Consider the following 22,438-nt stretch of genomic DNA (forward strand, 5'->3'; position numbering starts at 1 on the left):
TTTTGTTTATCTCTAATTTTAGTTTGGAGGGTGGCAATTTTACCCAGGAGTGCTGTCTGAATATTCGTGCACCAAGTACTATCTTTGGTGCATGAGTCGGGGGGGCTGCAGGTGTCTCAAGTTCCTTAAGAATTTTGAATAGTTCCTTGGTATTCGACTGGGCTGACACAATGCGGTTGTTGTAGGAGTCTTTTTTAGCCTGTAGTAAGGCTTCTTTATAGTTAAGGGTGGCTAACAGAAGACCGTCCTTAAGGGTGTTAGAAGGGCGGCTTTTCCAACGTGACTCTGCAATACGTTTCTCTTTGCGTAACACTCTGAGCTGGGGTGTGAACCATGAGTTGAGGTGAGCACATTGTTTAGGTCTCCTAAGTTTGAGCGGGGTAATAGAGTTGATGGCTGCAAGCACTGACTGGTTGTAGATGTCGGCGAAGATAGTAGGGTCCGAACAACTGTCAGGAGCATTATTAAGGGTGGGAAGAATGAGGGGGGAGTAGTTTTTCCGTGGTTATGTTCTTTTTATTTCGAGTGAGGGTGGCTGGGGCAACAGGAGGCATGGGTAGAGAGGCTGCTTCAATACTAAAGGTGATGATGTGGTGATCAGACCAGATGCATGGGGCGTTCGAGAGTACGCGGATCTTGCAGTTGGTGTCACTAAGCCAGTAAAGGGACCGCCCTTTGATGTTGGTGGGTTCCTGTATATGGTGTGAAAATCCTAGATCTGTTAGGGTGTTGGTGAGGTCGAGGACAGTGGAATCATTAGGGTCTTGGTAGCCTAGATTAAAGTCACCAAGGATGATGGTTTGAGAGTTAGGTTTCGCTTTATCAAGTACTAAGGCAGAGATGTCATCCACAAAGGATGTAGGAGGACCAGGGGGTCTGTATATTAGGTGGATGGCGACCGTTTGGTTGGCTGAAAGTTGGAGTTTGACAGAGATTAACTCTGCGGATTCCACATTGATGCTTGGAGCGGTTCTAAGACCTAGTGAGTTTCTGTAGATAAATGCAATTCTTCCACCTCTAGAAGTGCGGTCGCATCTGATGATGGAGTAATCTGTGGGGGTGGCCAGAGAGAGTGCCGGGCCTGAGCCAGCATGTAGCCAAGTCTCAGAGATGGCGATGAGGTCAAGTTCCTGAGTCTTGATAAGATCAGCAATGTCCAGAGCGTGAGCAGCTAAGGACCTTGCGTTGATCAGAGCGGCCTTGATTAAGCCGACGTTGCTTGTTGAAGCAAGGTTGGTCTGAAGGCATTGGGGCATAGGTGAAGTGGATGTATGGGGGGCGGGCTAAGCGTCTGGGTTTTCAAATATAGGCTCGGGTACATAGGGTGACCCTTCTTGCCAATAAGTCTAGAGCCTAGTCTTAAGTTTCTTAGGGCGGGGAAGCAAGGTTGGTTAGGTGTGGCTTTTTTAGCGAAATGGTCAAGCCATAATGCAGGAGCATTAAGATAGATGTTGGGGTTCTGAGGTACAGTACTTGAATAGATATCAGCAAGACTGTAGGTGGAGGCCATGGATGTAGTGTGCAAGGTGCTGAGTACAGCTAAGTTATTTGATGAAAGGTAAAACGTCCAGGTAGATACCCACACTAAAAGTGGTGCTCGTAATAAGGAGAGCAGAGACCTTAGGGTGGACAGGCGTGGTAACATGTTACCAGAGTTGGAAAGGTAGTGGGGCACGAGGACTGTGTAGGAATCGCTGGCTGAGGTTGCAAGAGCTACTGGGCTAAGCAGTGCAAGCTCACAGGTTAAATTACTTGTTAGTGATGGGCACAACAGGCAGACAGGTTGAGACTGGGATTCAGTTGTATCAGTATGGCAGTCTAGGCAGTAGGGGCACATCCAAATCAGGAGTCCAGAAGGCAAAGCAGATACCAGGGCTTGCAGTAGTTGTGGGCATATCAGGCAGAGAGCAATACAGTATACATGGGGCACAAATCAATTGTGTGGCGCAACAAGTTGGGCAATGCAAATACACTAAGGCTAGCAACAAGTGTGGGCATATCAGGCGAAGAGCAATGCAACACACATGAGGCACAAATCAAGCTGCAATGTATCATCCGATTCGCAGGCGTGAGGTGAGGCAAAGTTTAAGATGACCAGATATACTTGTAAAGCAGCGGGTGGCCTGGGTACCGATTTGGTACATCCGTGCACCCATTCCCGTCACGGGAATGAGGTGCAACATTTTCTGCCGCCTGATATCCTGGGCCGTCAAGACTTGTAATGTCCCAGTGGCACAGGGATCTCAAGCGGCGGAAACAGTGTTACAGGGTTGGCGGCAAACCACCGGTGGGTTACCGCCGACCTCGTAATGAGGCCCATTGCCACAGAATTTGGAAGTTCGAAGTAAATCTAAATATACGCCGGGACCTGGCATAGCAACTGTGTCAATTTCAACAGGCATGGGTTGTTTTCTATCAATTTAAACAAACCTGACCCTGATTCGTTGTCATTGAAGGAAATTAAGAGTCAAACCACTTTACTGGTTACAACATGTTATTGTGTATGTTTGAACCTGTAGACATTTAGTTTTTCTGGAGAAAGCTCTAAAGTGCCTTGGTTGTAGATATGCAATGCAAAATTACCTTCTGTGTGATGTGACATTTTAGTGCATATTATGTGCTCCCACTTTGGTATATACATACACAAAGATCATGGGAGCACAGATATGTCTAGACAAAATGTGAAGATGAAATGAAATTTATGGTTTACTACAGAGAATTCATTGTGACACATTGATGAAAAGTTACCTTGATTTGTAGTGCAAAGGCCTTTTAAAAGCTAATTAAAGGGTCAATACACTTGGCTTAAAGTATAAAGAAAAGTATTAATTTGTGATTTCCAACAAACCTTTTTTCAAGCCACAGCAGGTACGGTGGGCAGTCACACTTGAGTGTAGTAAATGCCTGGCCAAACACGTAGCGAGGAAATTTCACCAACTCCTTGTCGGTCATCAGGCGAAACCCCAGGACCACATCAGACCAGAATGGATATTTCTCCTCAGGAGCATTCTTAAATATTTGGCAACTAAGACAAATTAAAGAAAACACATACTCTTATACCAACATAGTGACTGTGTGACCCTTAACTGGCTTATTGAACAGCTTTCGTTAAGGTAAAGTAAGGTATGGTTTGAAAGGGACAGTAATGCCACTGCATCAGCGAGAAGTACCAATAAAGTGCCCACACTCATCTACTCCCACTTTCATGGCATCTTTTTTTCAAGTTACTTTATGTTAACAAGAATATCACCAAGATGCACCCTTGTTTTCGCATTACAACAGCCACAGCGAAAACAGAAGTCAGTGTGAGCTTAATACTTTGGTAGGGAGAACAGATAATAATCAAACGTGCGCAGACTAAGTTTGCATTTGAAATGGACGAGAACCTGTGCACAATCAAAGGGGAGAACTTAAGCTTAAGGAAGAGGCAAAATGTGCCACTGCGCAAGTCCATACACAGCAAATAATGGGAGGTAAAGTGCCTAGGAAAGAGATGAAGCAACACAATGCTGCATACAGCAAAGGCCATGCAAAACACACGTGTCTGAAACAAGTGAAAAAAAACACGCTTGTGAGGACATGCAACAAAGGCCTAATGAACAGACGCAAAGTTATTGTACATGACAAGACACTTGCTGTTTGGAGGGTTCTAGCAGCCTTCTGCCTTTTCCCAAAGTCACAACTGAGAGTGGAGGAAAAGCAAGCTCAATGAAGACCATGTTTCCATGGAGTGCTGCCCTATGTCTGTACAATACAATGCATCACAACGAAGCAACCATCCAACTCCAGTGCCTGGCCATGACCCAGCCCAAGATGACGACCATAGAGCCATGACAAGCTGACTACACATCCAATATTATGCCACAGGATCCCTTTGCAAAGTGGCAGAGGACACCCAAAGCATCAACAAACTCTCACTGTTGAAGGCAAAAGGCTAGTGGCAGATGCGCACCTAATCCCATGTCAAAGGCCGGGACAGTTCCGCCACATTGCGGACAAGAGAAGCAACGTCAATCAGATGCTCTATACGATCTCAATGTTCCCAAACGGACAGAAGACATTGACCGCACAAACGCGGTCGCTGAGAAATCTCTACCAAACAGTCACGTCTATAATAGCTGCAATAGCTTCTAAAGTCTTGACAGGCATTTGGTGTTGCATCATAAACTGTGTTTGATACCATATTGAAAAGGCTCCATGGTTTGAGGTGTGGCCCTGTGTGCTGGAAGATGGCTGCTCATTGATGAGATCAACATCTGGGTGTAAAAGGACACAAAGCCAGAATATTTACAGGCAGTTCTGCAGGAGGCCCCATGTTTTAATACTTCAGGTGTCCAACAGTAAACAGGAACATTTCGCCACAGAAAATCCTGTATGTTCCCATCAGAATTGTGTGCCCAACAGAAACACTACTTGAACAGTAGTCATGCGTGTTGCAGCACATTACGGAAGCAGTGAATGATACAGTTTGCCATGACCACTCTTGGAAAAATGGCGATCAAATGCCTGTAGAAATGATTATACCAGTTTTAATTAGTGTGCCCTGCGATGTAACACACATCACATTATTCATGCGCTAGAAAATAAAATAATTGACTTTTTCTGTTACAGATAGTCTCGCACCAGGACCAAGCTAACTGCTCTCCTAAGCCCTTGCGATGCAGGTAAACATCTCTGCAAAGTGAACCAGGACACTGCAAAAGCATCATTAAAATCTGTTGGATTACTGTCTACACTCCACAAAAGATCAATGACCGGAAGACCTGTTGCCGTTGTGAAGGAGTATGGTGCTTACCTGTAACTCCTGTTTTCCAGCATTTATATCTTTCATGGATTCACATGCTTTGAATATTCCCTGCCAAGAGGTTGGGAATCATCTGTAATGTTTTATAATAGCTTATAATATAAATTTTAGGCACACTTTAGTAGCCCATCCATGTCCTTTTGGGTGCATTCTGCCTCAGCCAATGGGACATTGAGTGATACGGGTAATATAGCTCAGTGGCAACGCGCCTGTCTTGGAAGCAAGAAGACGCAGAGCAACACAGGTTCGAATCCCAGGTCCACGCTTAGAAATCTCTTCGGCATTACGCAGGTTATAAATAGCAAATTATAATTATAATAATAAGCCCCACCCAGGAGGCCATCTTCAGATTCTGACCCCATCAGGTTAAGAGTTGGCGTAATGTAGCCTTGCTCCCTTAGGAGTGGCAGGTGGGCGCATGTGAATCTATTAAAGATGCCAATGCTGGAGAACAAGAGTAACAGGTAAGCAACATACTCCTCCTTCAGCATTGGATTTTTCATGGATTCACATGCTTTGAATAGATTGCCACAGCAGTTAACAATTTGTAACAGGACGTGTAAAGGAAGAAGGCATTCCTTATTGAAACAAGCGTTGTAGGAAGGCTCTTCCCACCCTTCCTTCAGCTTCTCCTTGTCCCTCTATGCAGTAATGCTTGATGCCACGCAGCATATGCCTGACAGGGGAACCCCTGCCCATAAAGCTGCCTGAGACCCCACTGCCCTAGTGGAATGAGCACAAATAGGTCCTTGCAGTGGTCGCCTGCCCTGGGCGTGCGCTGTGGAAATTGCGGTGGAAACCCATCTACCAATACCTTGCTTTGAAATCGTCTGACCTTGGTTAGGAGGGCCGATAGCCATAAACAGTTCAGATGTTCGTCGAAGGTTTTTTGTTTCGGTCTATGTAGAACTTCAGGATGTGCGAAGAGAGCCATTAGGGTTACATCAGTTTGCAGGTGGGAGTTGGACAACATCTTGGGAACAAACATAGGGTTTGTTTTCAAGATGACCTTTTTTTCTTAAACAGTAGATATGAAGGTCTATCAGATAGTGCATGTAGTTCTGACACCCGTCAGAAGGACGTGATTGCTACTAGAAAAGCAGTCTTCCAGGACACAAACTTTTATCTGCAGTAGCCATGGGTTTGAATGGGGGCTTTATGAGGGCTGACAGCACAGTGTTTAAGCTCCACTGAGGTGGTATTTTCTTTTGAGGGGGATAAGTGCAGAATAGACCCTCATGAAATGCTTAACGATGCAGACTCTGAAAATGGGAGCTTTTCTTTGCTTCCTGGTGTATCTAGAGATTGCTGCCAAATGCATTTGATGGATGAGTGAGACAAACCGCCTTTTGCCAATTGTAAAAGTTATGGTAGGGTTTGGTGAGGTTCCACGTCCAATGGATCCAATTGTTGTAAGCACCAAGTGCAAAACCGATTCCACTTGTACACATGTGACTTATTGGTGGACTGCGCTTTGGCAGCCTTTAAGATGTTTCTGCACTCTTGCATGAGCAGGACGTGTCCGAATTCGTTGAAGTCAGGAGCCAAGCCTTTAAATTGAGTACACCTGGGTTGTGTTGTCTCACCTGTTGGTTGATCATAGACAAGTCGGGGTCTTGACCCAGAGGGATTGGACGGTCCTGGGAAAGGTGAAGATGTTCAGAGAACCATGGTTGTCTCGCCCATGTCGGAGCTGTGAGAATGACCGTGCATTTGTATGTTGCAATCATTTGCAGGACTTAAAAAAAAAAATAATAATAATAATATTTATTGTGATATAGTTTAAATTATAAACTTTACACAAACCTTTAAAATAACAAAATAATAATACATAATCCAAATACAAATGCAGAAAAAATACATGTCATTGGAAAAACACATAAAATCCATCAACATATAATCATATGTTCAACTCTCAGTTATCTATACAAAAATAAAATAAAATTTCTTGATCAGTAACCTAAAGTGTTATGCCCAGGCTAACTTCAACTCTCAGCCAGATGGTATATAATGCTGTCAACTGGAGCATACTATTGGAATTAATACATGATGCCAAAAGAGGTCATCCTTGATGTACTTGTTATCATGAACGTAGCTGCCAAGGAGAAGATTAAATGTACTAGCCATTTCTGGGCATTCAGTCAAAAGGTGCTTTGCCACCTCCAGCTGATCTTGAGCTTTACATAGGCGGCATGTTCGCAGCTCGACAGCAATCTTATCGTTACAGGACTTTGCGCATGACTGGCGTTCGGAGGAAGGCATAGGCAGACATTCCTTCCCATGGCATTGCAAATGCGTTGCCTAGAGATGGATGGTGCGGATACCTGCTCGCGAACGGCGGGCATTTTTTGTTCTCCCATGTGGCAAACAAATAGATGGTCGTTGTTCCCCACTGGTTGAAGATTTGTCGGAGCTTCCTGTCAGCTAGTTGCCATTCATGTGACTAGACATTGGCTCTGCTGAGTTGATATGAAGTTTCGTTTTCCTTTCCTGGAAAGTGAAATGCTTGCAGTTGCATGTTGTTTTCGATGGCCCAGTGGCACAACTGTTGGGCTTCTCCGGTAAGTTCCCTTGATCGTGTGCCTCCATGTTTTCACACACAATACATTGTAGTCATGTTGTCTGTGAACACTCGTACCACTTTCCCGATGAGCACTGGTTGGAATGTGTGATGGGCGTGTGCTACTGCCTTGAGCTCCAGTATATTGATGTGGAGTTGTCTTGGTCGGGGACCAATGGCCTTTTACTGAAAACTAGTTTGCGTGCGCACCCCATACTGTGTGTGAGGCATCTGTGATTAGGGTTTCCTGGAATGGGGGGTCCCGGAATGGGACTCCTTTGGTGATGTTAACGGTGTGAGCCACCACTGAGTGACCTTGTTACTGTTATATTGCCACTCCATGTTCCTGTTAGTTGGGACCACCGATCCGCTGGGAATTTTGGTAGCAGTCTCATTTGCAACCTGCAGTGTTGGATTAGGGGAATGTAGGAAGAAATGGTGCCTAAGAGTTGCATGACGGTCCTGACTGTGATGTAGATTCCAGGGATACGTTTCAAGACTAGGTGGGGGAGGGATGCTGCCCTTTTCACAGAGGGGTGCCCATGGCTCTCGTTGGTGTTGAACTGTGCCCCTAAGAACACTACAGTGTTCAATGGCCTTAAGCAGGATTTGCTTGAATTTAATGTGAAGCCGAGGCGTAAGAGGGTGTTGGACACATGCTTGATCGCTGTTTCTGCTGCTAGGCGTGATGGAGCTCATGAAGCTCGTACTAGCCAACCATCGAAAAATGGATACACATGATATCCTTTTCTTCTGAACGATGCAGCTATTGGGGCTAGGCATTTTGTGAATGTTCTTGGGGCTGAGCGAAGACCAAACAGGAGGACTTTGAATTGATAGTGATTTGTGCCCACAACAAATCTTAGGAATATTTTGTGGCTTTTGCAAATTGGAATGTGAAAATATGCGTCTTTGAGGTCTAGTGATGCCAGTAAAGTCACCCTCCTTTATTGACTTTATGACTTCTACCAGGGTGACCATTTTGAATTGTTGTTTCTTGACATATTTGTTCATACTTCTTAGGTCCAGAATTGGTCTCCATGAGTCGTCTATTTTTTTGACTACGAAGAATCACGAGTAGGTGCCCTTGACCCTCTAATGCTTCAGAACCTTTTCGATTTCTTACGTTTTTGTGAGCAGTTTTTCTACTTTGCGCTTTAAGATGTTTTAGTGCAGTTGGTGTTGAAATATTGGGGGTGTTGGAGGAGGGGTTCCTTGGAACTCTAGGATGTGCCCACTTTGTATAATGTCTCTAACACTCATTTGTCTGTTTTCAAAAAAAGGTAGCAGGCGCCCCTCTCTCAAAAGAACAAGGCATGATAACCTGTTCAGTGGTTATTAACCACATTGAGAGTTCGCAGCCATTGCTTTTTGCTCACTGTACCTTCACAGATGGGAAATATCCATTTGCATATCAGTCTTTGTCCCGCCCACAAGGGCAGTCCAGCACCGAAATGCTATGGCAATTCCTCTCTGAACAAGAGTACCATCAGCAACCCCATACACATGTTTCAGCTTTGTTGGGCATCATCAGTGAGGTGAATCTGAGCCTCTCTAAGCACAGTGAGCAGGGAGTCCCCGTCTGGTTGCCCCCAGGTAACCTAGGGTGACCAACCCCAAGTTCCTTTCAAAATTACAAAAAAAGGTAGCAGGCGCCCCTCTCTCGAAAGAACAAGGCATGATAACCTGTTCAGTGGTTATTAACCACATTGAGAGTTCGCAGCCATTGCTTTTTGCTCACTGTACCTTCACAGATGGGAAATATCCATTTGCATATCAGTCTTTGTCCCGCCCAGAAGGGCAGTCCAGCACCGAAATGCTATGGCAATTCCTCTCTGAACAAGAGTACCATCAGCAACCCCATACACGTGTTTCAGCCTTGTTGGGCATCATCAGTGAGGTGAAGCTGAGCCTCTCTAAGCACAGTGAGCAGGGAGTCCACGTCTGGTTGCCCCCAGGTAACCTAGGGTGACCAACCCCAAGTTCCTTTCAAAATTACAAAAAAAGGTAGCAGGCGCCCCTCTCTCGAAAGAACAAGGCATGATAACCTGTTCAGTGGTTATTAACCACATTGAGAGTTCGCAGCCATTGCTTTTTGCTCACTGTACCTTCACAGATGGGAAATATCCATTTGCATAACAGTCTTTGTCCCGCCCACAAGGGCAGTCCAGCACCGAAATGCTATGGCAATTCCTCTCTGAACAAGAGTACCATCAGCAACCCCATACACGTGTTTCACCCTTGTTGGGCATCATCAGTGAGGTGAAGCTGAGCCTCTCTAAGCACAGTGAGCAGGGAGTCCACGTCTGGTTGCCCCCAGGTAACCTAGGGTGACCAAACCCAAGTTCCTTTCAAAATTACAAAAAAAGGTAGCAGGCGCCCCCCTCTCTCGAAAGAACAAGGCATGATAACCTGTTCAGTGGTTATTAACCACATTGAGAGTTTGCAGCCATTGCTTTTTGCTCACTGTACCTTCACAGATGGGAAATATCCATTTGCATATCAGTCTTTGTCCCGCCCACAAGGGCAGTCCAGCACCGAAATGCTATGGCAATTCCTCTCTGAACAAGAGTACCATCAGCAACCCCATACACGTGTTTCAGCCTTGTTGAGCATCATCAGTGAGGTGAAGCTGAGCCTCTCTAAGCACAGTGAGCAGGGAGTCCACGTCTGGTTGCCCCCAGGTAACCTAGGGTGACCAACCCCAAGTTCCTTTCAAAATTACAAAAAAACGTAGTAGGCACCCCTCTCTCGGAAGAACAAGGCATGATAACCTGTTCAGTGGTTATTAACCACATTGAGAGTTCGCAGCCATTGCTTTTTGCTCACTGTACCTTCACAGATGGGAAATATCCATTTGCATATCAGTCTTTGTCCCGCCCACAAGGGCAGTCCAGCACCGAAATGCTATGGCAATTCCTCTCTGAACAAGAGTACCATCAGCAACCCCATACACGTGTTTCAGCCTTGTTGGGCATCATCAGTGAGGTGAAGCTGAGCCTCTCTAAGCACAGTGAGCAGGGAGTCCACGTCTGGTTGCCCCCAGGTAACCTAGGGTGACCAACCCCAAGTTCCTTTCAAAATTACAAAAAAAGGTAGCAGGCGCCCCTCTCTCGAAAGAACAAGGCATGATAACCTGTTCAGTCGTTATTAACCACATTGAGAGTTCGCAGCCATTGCTTTTTGCTCACTGTACCTTCACAGATGGGAAATATCCATTTGCATATCAGTCTTTGTCCCGCCCACAAGGGCAGTCCAGCACCGAAATGCTATGGCAATTCCTCTCTGAACAAGAGTACCATCAGCAACCCCATACACGTGTTTCAGCCTTGTTGGGCATCATCAGTGAGGTGAAGCTAAGCCTCTCTAAGCACAGTGAGCAGGGAGACCACGTCTGGTTGCCCCCAGGTAACCTAGGGTGACCAAACCCAAGTTCCTTTCAAAATTACAAAAAAAGGTAGCAGGCGCCCCCCTCTCTCGAAAGAACAAGGCATGATAACCTGTTCAGTGGTTATTAACCACATTGAGAGTTTGCAGCCATTGCTTTTTGCTCACTGTACCTTCACAGATGGGAAATATCCATTTGCATATCAGTCTTTGTCCCGCCCACAAGGGCAGTCCAGCACCGAAATGCTATGGCAATTCCTCTCTGAACAAGAGTACCATCAGCAACCCCATACACGTGTTTCAGCCTTGTTGAGCATCATCAGTGAGGTGAAGCTGAGCCTCTCTAAGCACAGTGAGCAGGGAGTCCACGTCTGGTTGCCCCCAGGTAACCTAGGGTGACCAACCGAAAGTTCCTTTCAAAAATACAAAAAAAGGTAGCAGGCGCCCCTCTCTCGAAAGAACAAGGCATGATAACCTGTTCAGTGGTTATTAACCACATTGAGAGTTCGCAGCCATTGCTTTTTGCTCACTGTACCTTCACAGATGGGAAATATCCATTTGCATATCAGTCTTTGTCCCGCCCACAAGGGCAGTCCAGCACCGAAATGCTATGGCAATTCCTCTCTGAACAAGAGTACCATCAGCAACCCCATACACGTGTTTCAGCCTTGTTGGGCATCATCAGTGAGGTGCTGGACTGCCCCTGGGCAGGACAAAGACTGATATGCAAATGGATATTTCCCATCTGTGAAAGGCACAGTGAGTAAAAGCAGTGGCTGCGAACTCTCAAGTGGTTAATAACCACTGAACAGGTTATCAGGCCTTGTTCTGTCGAGAGAGGGGCGCCCGCTACCTTTGCAAACTCATTTGTCTGTGGTTACTTGTTGCCACTGCTGTAGATGATATTGTAGGTTGCCCCCCACTTGCTACAGTTGGACTGTGGGTGCAACTTGTTGATGGTAGTCAGGCTTGTTTTTGCTGCCTGCCACTAGAGGTGGATGTTGTCTTTCAGCCTCTTCTTGGAGTTGCTTGTAGTCTTTTTGTTTGTTTGGGTAGACCTGGCAATACACCTGGTAGTATGTTTGTGAATATTACGTTCTCCTTTGAAGCCTATGTTTGTTGCTATGGAACGACCTGCGGCTCCTCTGAAGGAGCGAAAAGTGCATTTCCTGCACTTTTTTTGTACTTGTTTTGCATTTAATGTAGCTCTCACCTTCTTCCCCTCCTGCACTTCACTTCCTCGCCCTCTCCCCTTCGTTCATGTTTCAGCACTTAGACGTTCCATATCATCTCACAACCTAGTTAGTTCTGCCCCCTTCCTGCACCTCCTCTCGTCCCCCTCTCTTCTGCTCTCATGCTCTAGCACTTGCACATTCTGAATTTTTCCAAGACTTTTAAAGAACATTTTTGTTTAATACCTTTTTCCTCATCCCTATTCCCCACTTTGTCTTGATGTGCTTTGAAACACAATTTTTGCTGTATAGTACGCATTACATATAGTCAATAAATACAAGTCTGGGCGCATAAACAACAGACTGCATGACATTGGGGCGCAGGTCGAATAACTAGAGATGATGTTGCAAAGTATCAATCTGACAAGTTCCTGAAGGGAATGAAGGTTTCGTTTTGGACATTTTGTGCCACAACCAAGGTTTTTGAAGGCATTGAGATCTCATCGAATTTTGCAGTGGAGTTTCAGGGGGACCATTGTACAAAGAGGAAGGGATATAAAAGAGGGAGTGACCAGATGCTGGATGAGTGCCTCAAGACAATCAGAGGAAGATAGGAGCTGAAAAACAGTTTGATAAAGGGTTCTAAGGCAGCCAGACAAAAGTTAGTGGTGCAATAGAAGGCACTTGGTTCAAGCAAAGGGAGAAGGAGCTGCACTATCTTAGTGTACTAAAGCTGGCCAGGAACATAATTGAGGGTGCTGAGAGGATGCTCTGTTAAGCTTTTGAGCTGCTCTCTTGTTTTGTGAGCAGCTCTGCTTTCCTTTTTTTTTGGTTGCGTGCATGTTCAGGTCAGCTGCTCTGGAGGTTAGGCCTGCTTAACGAAATATGAAGTGATGTCATGTTGGGAGAGGTTTCTCGATGTAGATGCACTTTGGATAAGGATTTAAGCACTTGAGGCACTGTATTGATTTTATTGGATGTCATGAGTACATGTGTTGGCAAGTTGATTTACAAGTTTACAAGGTTATTGAATCAGGTTTTGCACTGAAAGCAGGACTGGTGGTGGTCATCCCATCCTTGGAACCTCCGGCCATGACAAATTGGTCAAGGACTCAGTTACAAAGCATCCAGAAGGGTGGTGAAGGGGGTGGCAGATGATGAGCTTCTCATCGGTCCGCCCGCTAAAAAAACTACTTGTCCCACAATGGCTCAATGATATGCGCCTAGAAGGATTGGATCTGCAACTCTCAGACTCAGCAACATCCTTAGTCTTCACCATTGACAGCAGTCTGTCCTTCCAGAAACACATAGCCAAGAAGGCCCAAATAGCCTGGCTTAAAAATTCTAACCATTGAAAAAACAAACCCTTCATCCCGCTGCAGGACTTCAAGACGGTAGTGTAGGCCCTTGTGGTCTCGCACATCGATGGGGGAAATGCTCGCCTGACAGGGTTCGCAGCTGCTCACTTGGCTCCCCTAAATGTCCACCATACTGCAGCACGTCTTATTATGGGAGCATGGAAATTTGACTGAATTAACCTCATCCTACGCAAACTTCATTGGCTTCCGTTACCAATCCAGGATACTGTTCAAGACTGCATGTATCATCTACAAACAGTCACAAGTAGCTGTCATGAGTAGCAGGCATGTGGTCAGGGAAAGCTGGGTGGAGGCTTGGCAGGCCTGGCATAGACACACAGACACACAAAAGCCCATAGCCGATAACTCCCTCTAGTTCCTTCCTGATATTATTTAGTTACTTCCTGGGTACCACTTCCTGTTGCCAAACAGGAAGTGTATGAACATCCATGAGCTCTCTAGTGTTCGGGTATGGCTGGCTATATAAGCCACACCCTAGATTCTTCCAGTGCTTCGTGTTGCTTTTTGTAAGCTACATCAGCAACACACTCATCGTGATTCTGCTTACTTGCTCCGGATCATCCTGCTTCTGCTTAGCTGCTCCGGATCATCCTGCTTCTGCTTACCAGCTCCGGATCCTCCTGCTTCTTACCTGCTCCGGATCATCCTGCTTCTGCTCACCCGCTCCGGATCATCCTCTGTGCTTCTTCCACGCAACAGCCTTCCCCGGACATGAGGTAACACCTACATCGAGGCCTGCAAGCACAAAGAAGAACATTACGAGGAGCGCATGTACTGGAATGCTGCGCATACTCACTGAATCGCCGAGATTCTTCCCGCTATGCTGGAATCCAGGTTCGTAGCCCGAGCGCTCCAACTCCTGCAAAAGTAAGGAGAGACATTACTTAGCGCGCTCGCTCCAGTAACGCCGCGCAGACTTACCCGACCTACGAGGCTCTCCAGTTGCTCTGAATCCAGGCTCGTAGTTCGAGCACACCACAATCCACTCCTGCAAAAGAAAGGAGAGACATTACTTGGTGTGCCCTAGCAACGCCGCGCTTACCCACCAAAATGTTCATTGTTCCACACGCTGCGCAAACCTTCCCAAGGAACCATGGCAATATAAAGACAATTCGGACAGTACTGGACTCTCCAAAACCAACGCGCAACGTTCGCTGTGTGGAAATAACTTCTTGCTAGTGAAGTAATTAGCATATGGAACACTCTGCCTCGCTGTGAAGCCATAACAGTGTGTTGCATCAGAACGCGTCAAACAGACATTGGCATCATTTCTACGTGTGTAGGGTTAAGAATTCCCCCATAGAATCGCGCCCCTGCAAATGCAGGATGGAGTGCGCACCTCAGTAAAACCCAAGGTAAGCCCTTTGAGGGGACATCACAGTACATTTCTAGAGAGAAGGGAGGGAGCCCAGGGGAATCAAGTGAACCTAAATCTTAGTGCATCTTATATTTGACAGGTATTCCTCCAGGTGGAACAGGGGAAGTGAGTACTCAGGGTCAAAGGAGGCAAATCCATCACTCCTGCAGAGACACAGGTGAGTGTGACAGTAGCACCCCAGCATACCTGGTGGCTAAGCTCCACATATATGGTGGCACATGCTCCTCGCGCAGCAAATGGACCAACCGGCTTGAATCACAACTTGTCCGCAAAGAGTGGACCCACTAAAAATCCTTCTCTTGTCATGCACCCACGTACTGGAACTCGATCCCAGTGTTGGCTAGGAATGCCCCCATAATTCTCCAATTATGCAAATCTCTCAAAACATGGCTCTTTTAACAACACCTGACCAATGATTAATTCCAATGGATGCACATACCGACACACAGACCTCACAGTACTGCGCTACTGGTAAAAGATGCCAGCCCAAATGCTGGCTACCTATACTCGGTACGGCACTCTGCTGCTCTCGAGCTAGGTCCGCTCTTTAAACAATAAAATAAATTTAAAAATGAGCTTGGATGGGAGGGCTAGGTGGGGAGGATATCATAACTGAATCTCTTTGGGAACAAGGACAACAGGTTAATCCATCTGTAACAGTACAGTGTAGAATTATAGCTTCACTCAAGGTAGGTCAAAAGTGTATTTAGATTGCTATTTGAACGACATGCACATATTGAATGTGAATGGGTTAAATGAAAACACTAAGTGTTCCATGGTCTCTTTATTTGTGAGGATTTAAGGAAGACCTCATAGGCACACAGGAGCTGCATATTTCAAATACAGAGATGGGGCACCTATGATGATTTTGAGTTTGTAATCGCTTAGCTATGTGCCAAATATTAAAAGGTATAAGTGTAAACATGTTTTAAGCTATAATCCTACCATACAGATTATCAAACATATTACAGATCTGACTGGTAGACTGCAGACTTCACACATGTGAAGTTTTTTAGGTTGGGTCTTGGGTACCCTTACCAGGGCTAATTTAACAGAGACGTCTCAGAGAGTTTTGAGAAGCTAGAAGCGGGACGGAGTAATTGACCCACCCCTTTTTTTTCTATGCAGAATTTAAAGTTGGTGCCCACGTTGTTTTGGATAGGTCTACAAAACATCCTGGGAAAGTAAACTCCAAGAAATGACTGCTAACAGAACACACATTAATTGCTTCAGGCATGAATGACATACATACTCAAAGAAAATGCTGAATTGGTTTGTTTTTTCACAACCCTATAGTATTTGCAGCCCAACTGACCTACTAATAATATAGTTGTTCAGCACTCCAACGCGGCATGGGGTGGTTACTCTGTAGAGTATTCAAGCAGACTGAAGGAAAAGTGAGAGAAAACAGATGTATGTCCTCCTTGTTACCTTTGAAGAATGACCATGCACAGCTAGTCAGGAGTGCTATGTCTGTAGGTATGGTCCTGCAGGAGTTGGCTCTGTTAAAGGGCAGACATGCTCAATTTACCAAGGGATTACACCTAAAGAGGCAAAATAATATAACAACCATATGATGGAAGCTAGTCAGAGTATGGGAACAGTGCCAGAGCAGAGGCTTAGAGCTACTGACCCAGATAGATAAGTTATGGGTGAAAAAAAACACAAATAAAGTGGATATGCAAAACCGCAAGTGATTTTGCAGGACTTTTCGGGTGCCTACCCACAGTGGAATGATCAGGGAGTAGCAAAGTTACTGCTTCGTAGTTTGAGAACGCTCTTATTTATGGTATTTCGTAACAATGTTTAATAGCATTTCATAATCAATATCCTGTGCATTGTAAGGTAGCAAAATCCAAATATGATCCATCAGAGCTTGTGAAAACTGGCGGAAAAGATGTATGAATTTGTATGTTTTTTAAAATGTGTAATGTGCTAAACATATTAAATATGTAACCGAGCATACTTAACTGCATCTGGGCACAAATGGAGAAAAAATGTGCAATCTTATAGAAGTATCAGGTTCTGAACAGCACAAAAAAATTAGGGTTGCGAAAAAAGAAGAGTTTTCAAGTGTTTCCTAAAGGACTCAAGGAAGTCTAAAGAACGCATGGAAAGAGGGAGGTTGTTCCAAAGCTTGGGTTCAAGCACAGAGAAACATCTGTCGCCTGTAGTGGAAAAGCAGCTTGTAGGTATAGTAAGTAGGAAAGTGTTGAAGGATCGAAGAGGGTAAGGAGGTTGGTACAGTTCAAAACATTGGGCATGGTAAAGGGGGGGGGGGCAATCCATGCACACATTTAAACACAAGGCACAGAACTTTAAATGTGATACAGGAGTGTACAGGGAGCCAATGAAGGCTGTGCCTAGCAGGAGAGATGGGAGAATCCCTTGAGAGTTTACAAACTAGACGAACAACAGGGTTTTGGGCAACCTGTAAGTAGTGGATCAGACATTTAGGTAGGCCGGCATACAGTACATTAGAGTATTCAAGCCTTGAATTGACCAGTGCACCCACAAGAGGAGCATGGTCATTGCGTGGGAGATAGGGAAAAGCCTGTCGAAGGAGACAGAAGTTTAGAAGGGCATGCCTAATACAGGTGTTAACTTGTTTGGTTAATGACATTTCTGGGTCAAGAATGACCCCAATGATTTTTACTTTGGATGTTAGGATGGTCGGAAGACCGAACAACTAGGGTGGCAATGTATGCCGATCAGGGTCTTGTAAAAGTTGTTTGGGGCCAAGGAACATTGCTTCGGTTTTAGCTGCATTGATCAGGAGACGATTCCTAGTGAGCCAGGTCCTGATTTGGCCAAGACAAGACTGAAACTGGCTGAAGGAGGCTTTCGAGCCCGAAACTTTGATATGCAATTGAATATCACCTGCATTTGAATGGAAATGAACGTTGAAATTCTGGATGATAGACATTAAAGGAAGAATATGAATATTAAAAAGATGAGATAAAGAAGAGCCCCGTGGAACACCACAGTTAACTGGTGCTGGGGGTGAGGAGAAAGATGAGAAAGATCTGAGTTTAACAGTTTGTGTTCTATCAGTGAGAAAACTGTAAAGCCATTGTAATGACATACCTTGCATCCTTACGGTGTGTGAAAGTCTGGATAACAGAATGGAATGGTCCACCGTATCAAAGGTGGCAGAGAAGTCCAGCATGACCAGTAGGGACAAATGGCCTTGGTAGGAGTGATGTAATAAGTCATCTCAGATGGCCTCCAAGGCAGTTTCGGTGTCATGTCTGGGGCGAAAGCCTGATTGGAAGGCATGAAGAATGTGGTTGTCCTCAACAAAGTAAGTTGTTGGGTAACTATTTTCTCTATCATTTTGGCCATCCAGGGCAGACCTGCTATTGGGCTGTAGCTGTTAAGGACAGTGGGGTAGAGTTGAGATTTTTTCAGAAGAGGAGTTACAAGAGAACCTTTAAAGACGAGTAACGCAGTTGGCGAGAACAGAGGCCTTAGCTTGAGCCACTAGTGTCACGAGTAGGTTGGTATGGTAACAGGTAGGTTTGAGCGTAGAAAGTAAAGGAAAGATGTCATTGCTTGAGACTTCTTTAAAAGCAAACAAACAGGAAGGGAAGGGGGGTGTTCAAAAGACAGATCACTGAGTCCATTTGACACAGTCTCACTAAATAAATTACTATGAATTATGTTGATTTTGTTAAGAAAAACGTTGCTAAAATCATTCTGCTGTGGGAAAGATTTGTTGACTGAAGCAGGCAGGGTTAATGAAGAACGAACAACAGAGAAATGTTTAGTAGATCTGTTGGCGTCAGAGTGAATGAGAGCGTGTAAGTAGTTGCTTTTAGCCTTCCAGATAGCTTTTTTTTTATATACAAGGAGAGCAGCACGGGAAACTTGAAGATGGTGCAGATTTGTGGTTTCGTGCCATAATCTTTCTTTTTTCCTGTAATATTTATGGAGTATTTTAAGATCCTGTGAATACCATGGATTGGAGGCTTTTTTTTTTTTAGGAGGATGGAAAGAAAGAGGAATTTTATCAACCATGGTTCGGAAGGAGGCAAGACATTAATTGAGAAAATAATCAGTTTGCCAGTCAAGAGAACAGCTAGAAAGAGATGAAGGTCAGAGCTCATGCCTGGGTCATATTGGATGTAGTAATATATCTGGTGTTAGTGTGTGGAGTAAGTTGTAGCATAAAGTTTTAGGCGAAGTGATCACTCCAGGAAACTGGGAGTGTGGAATTAATGGATAAAGCAAGGTTGCAGGCAAATATTACATCAAGGCAGTGTCCTTCTGTATGCTAGCTGGATGTGACAAGAGTGTAAGGATTGGCAGCTAACAATATCCAAAAGTCTGGATGAATCAGGGGCGATGGGGCTATCAAGCTGGATGTTAACATCCCCAAGGATCGGATGTTTGTGGTTAGAAAAAGCAGGAGAAGAGAGGGTCGTGGCCAACTAGCATGGCGTGAAGATGTAGAGCTAAGAGCTCCCGGGCGAGATCCTGTTTAATAATAATAATAATAATGATAATAATAAATAATAATAAATAAAACATTTCGAGTGCCACTCAGATCCTACAGATGGCATACGGGAGACGTACCCATGACTAGTGACCCTGCAGACCGTTGGGCTTCCTTGATAAAGAAGGGACCGCGAAGCCTAAGGATGTGCGCCGAAGACCAGCCTCCCCATTATGGCGGGCGCGATTGCGGTGAGCAGTTTTCTGGAGCGGGGAGCGCCAGCTTAGTAGTCCGCAGCCCAGCAGTCCTTTCCTGGGCACATAGTGCATCTACAGGGTGCAGAGCTGGCGGTGACCTGCCGAGCTTGAGAGTGCTGGCGTGGAGGAACAAAGTCTGGTGGCTTCGGCTGACTCTTCCAGGACCGCGTGGTAGATATATAGGCTACGGAGGTGGCGTGACCCGCTCAGCGTGCCTGGTGCCGCACCGCTGACAGCAGCCCTCGGGACGAGGACAGCTGGATCCTGCAGGGGGGCGAGGGGTCAGGGCTCACGGATGTATGCCTAGAATGCTGCCATCAGGTGAAGGCAGCATGAAAGGAACAAAGGGCTCTGGGGTCCCGAGCTGCAGCGTAGTTGGATCCTGAATGGAGATGGCCCTGGGTAAGCAGAGGAATGTTGAGGGGGCTTTCAAGACAGAGTCTTACCACTGCTACCTGCTCCAGACTGCAGAGAATGGCCACCTATGCAGAATCACAAATCTAGTGGGGGAGGGCCAGGGGTTTGAGGGAAGCAGAAGCAGACTGAAATGGAAGCCTTTGCAAACAAGCAGGATATGATGGGAGCTCCCCTGGCACTGAATAGCTACTCTGCAGGTGGGAGGATAGGACATGCAGGTGCGGCCTGGGGACACCAAAGATACTTGAAGCAATCACAGCACTGCAAACCTCTGAGGAAATGTTTTATAATTGTTCTTTTATAGCGTGCTTAATACCAGTGAGTGGTTTCTAAGCGCGGGTTCAGGATTCTAACCTGTGTTGCGCTGCGTTGTCTTGCTTCTAAGACAAACGCATTTCCCCTGAGCTATCTTTCCTCTACGATTGAAAATAGAGGAGGTTAAGATCAATGTCTGCTAACTAGTTGATAGGGTTACCAATGCTGAAGCCAGCCTTTCGGAGAATATGGGTGGTAGGGAAACGCTGAAATCTTTGGTGGAAGAGCTTAGAGCACAGAACAAAACCCTGGCATTCAAAATGGGAGACGCTGAATGAGATTGAGGCACAACAATGTGATAATTCTAGGGCTGCCTCAAGTGGAGGAGTGGCAAGGCCCGATGAACTTTATTTAAATTGTGCTGCTCCAGGAGATTGGACTAGGAAATCTATTGCAAGGATTCATGATTGAGAGAGCACACAGATCTCTGACAAAAAGACCTCCACCTGGTGTGCCCTTGAGGCCTATCTTTGCGAGAATCCAATCCTGAACGTTTGGAATCGGGAACGGATCCTTTGTTTTTCAAGAGAAGGGGCAGAATGAAGAGAGGTTCCTTTACCCTGATTACACATCTCAGGTACATAAGAGGCGCAATATGTTTGCCCCTACTAAGGAAAGGTTGCACCAACAGGGCTTGAAATACATGTTGGTATATCGGGACAAATTAAAGGGGCTGCATAACGCAAAGATTTTTCCTTTGAAACTCCAGATACGGTACACCACTGGATGGACAACGGGATGACTGACTCTTTGCCTACAGTGGAGAGCCACTGAAAGAGGACACTCAGCACAGTTGCGCTGGAGACGGTGGGCTGTTGGACACCAAGCACGCTGGAATGCGGGGTGCACAGTCTAACGTTGGGATGTCTTCTGCATAACAATACGTCACAAACCGCCCCCGGGAGTTTTCCTTACTTTTGAATGGCTACACATTTGCTTGGTACATGAGCATGATAGTGGTGGACAACCCCCAAACCTTTTTTTTCTTCTTCTTGCAAAGTACCTGTGTTTTGGGTACTTGCACACCTGCATGGGTCTTTGTTCAAAAAAGGACAGAGAAGGCAGGCTTCCTCGTATGGTAGTACACTGTTGAGTGTGTTGTTTTGTTTCCAGTTATGGTTTCACAGTTGTGTATGCTTGTCACAGTGGGATGGGTTCAGGTTCTTGGAGTTGGGTATGTTTTGTCGGGGTGGTGGAGGGACCACTGAGGGGAAGAATGCTTTGTTGATATTATGGGCACCACTCAGAGTGTGTGCGCATGGGAATTCTGGATATGTTCTGTGGAGGGGATGGGAAAAAGTGATTTGGCTGGGCTGATCCTACTGTTTATGTAGGAATAGCGAATAACCTTAAGGTGGTGATGTGAAAAGTCAGGCGGTTAAATAGTTATACCAAAGGTGACAGAGTAGGCGCAGACTTCTTAGTAAACGGATGGGGATTGCTTACTACAGTAGACCCATTTAACAGATGACAAGGAACATATCATCATTGAGAAGTGGGGTGGAGTGGGATTCTGTTCTAATTATTCTGCTTATGCTGGGGGGTTCTTATACGGGTTGTGGGTTCTGTCCCTTTAAAATTGCATAAGGTTCATTCTGATGGAGAAGGCAGGCGTTTCATGGATAGGTGGAACAAAGGGAGGTAGACATTGTGAACACGTTTGCCCCCATCCATGCTGCAGGTGGCTTCTTTCAGTCGCTATATGCTTAACTAGCTCATATGCGGAATTTGTTTTGTATCTAGGGGGGAGATTTCAAAAGTACTTTGGACCCTAGGATGAATAGGTCAGATGATAAATGTGTGGTTCCATTTGCGCCGGCAAGGGCTCTGAAGGCTATGTTACAGGGTCTAGCGTTGGTGGATCTATAAAGCGAGAATAATGTAGATACTACGAGATACTCCTGTTATTCAGCCCACCATAAAGTCCACACACGTATTGACCACATGTTCACTGGTGCCGAATATGTATTCCAGTTTGTTCACATTGAGTATATGGGCAGGTCCATTTCTGATCACTCGCCAATGATAACGGCATGGATTCTGTGGGGGGATGGTGTTACCCCTAAACCCACATGGCGCATGAATGCAGAGTCCTTGCCAGATGATCAGTTTCATAATCACCTGGAGGACCGAATTACAGAATATTTTGAGAATAATGTAGGGAGTATTGATGACTGCGGCACTGTCTGGGAGGTACTTAAGGTAGCAGTGAAGGGAGAAGCTATAGCTAAGGCGGAAGGAATTAGGAGGTCCCTTACAAGAGAGTTGGAGGAGGTTGAGATGGACATTCAGAGGTTGGAAAACTTCCCGGACCCTGAAGGCTCCACGGAG

General features: G+C 45.6%; 1 protein-coding gene across 6 annotated transcripts in view; it reads right to left on the reverse strand.

Moving 5' to 3' along the window:
- Positions 1 to 22,438, reverse strand: part of DDO (D-aspartate oxidase) — a 364,955-nt gene that overhangs the window by 22,967 nt on the left and 319,550 nt on the right. For 5 of the 6 annotated variants that reach the window (XM_069607757.1, XM_069607760.1, XM_069607758.1 and 2 more), the window contains one exon: positions 2,849 to 3,025. The exons of the other annotated variant lie outside the window; for it this stretch is intronic. In XM_069607757.1, coding sequence (XP_069463858.1) covers positions 2,849 to 3,025 — 177 coding nt within the window. The remainder of the gene's footprint in view (positions 1 to 2,848; positions 3,026 to 22,438) is intronic. 6 annotated transcript variants of the gene reach the window in all.

Source organism: Ambystoma mexicanum, chromosome 4q (assembly GCF_040938575.1).
Source record: "Ambystoma mexicanum isolate Mex_15411 chromosome 4q, UKY_AmexF1_1, whole genome shotgun sequence".
Taxonomy (NCBI): domain Eukaryota; kingdom Metazoa; phylum Chordata; class Amphibia; order Caudata; family Ambystomatidae; genus Ambystoma; species Ambystoma mexicanum.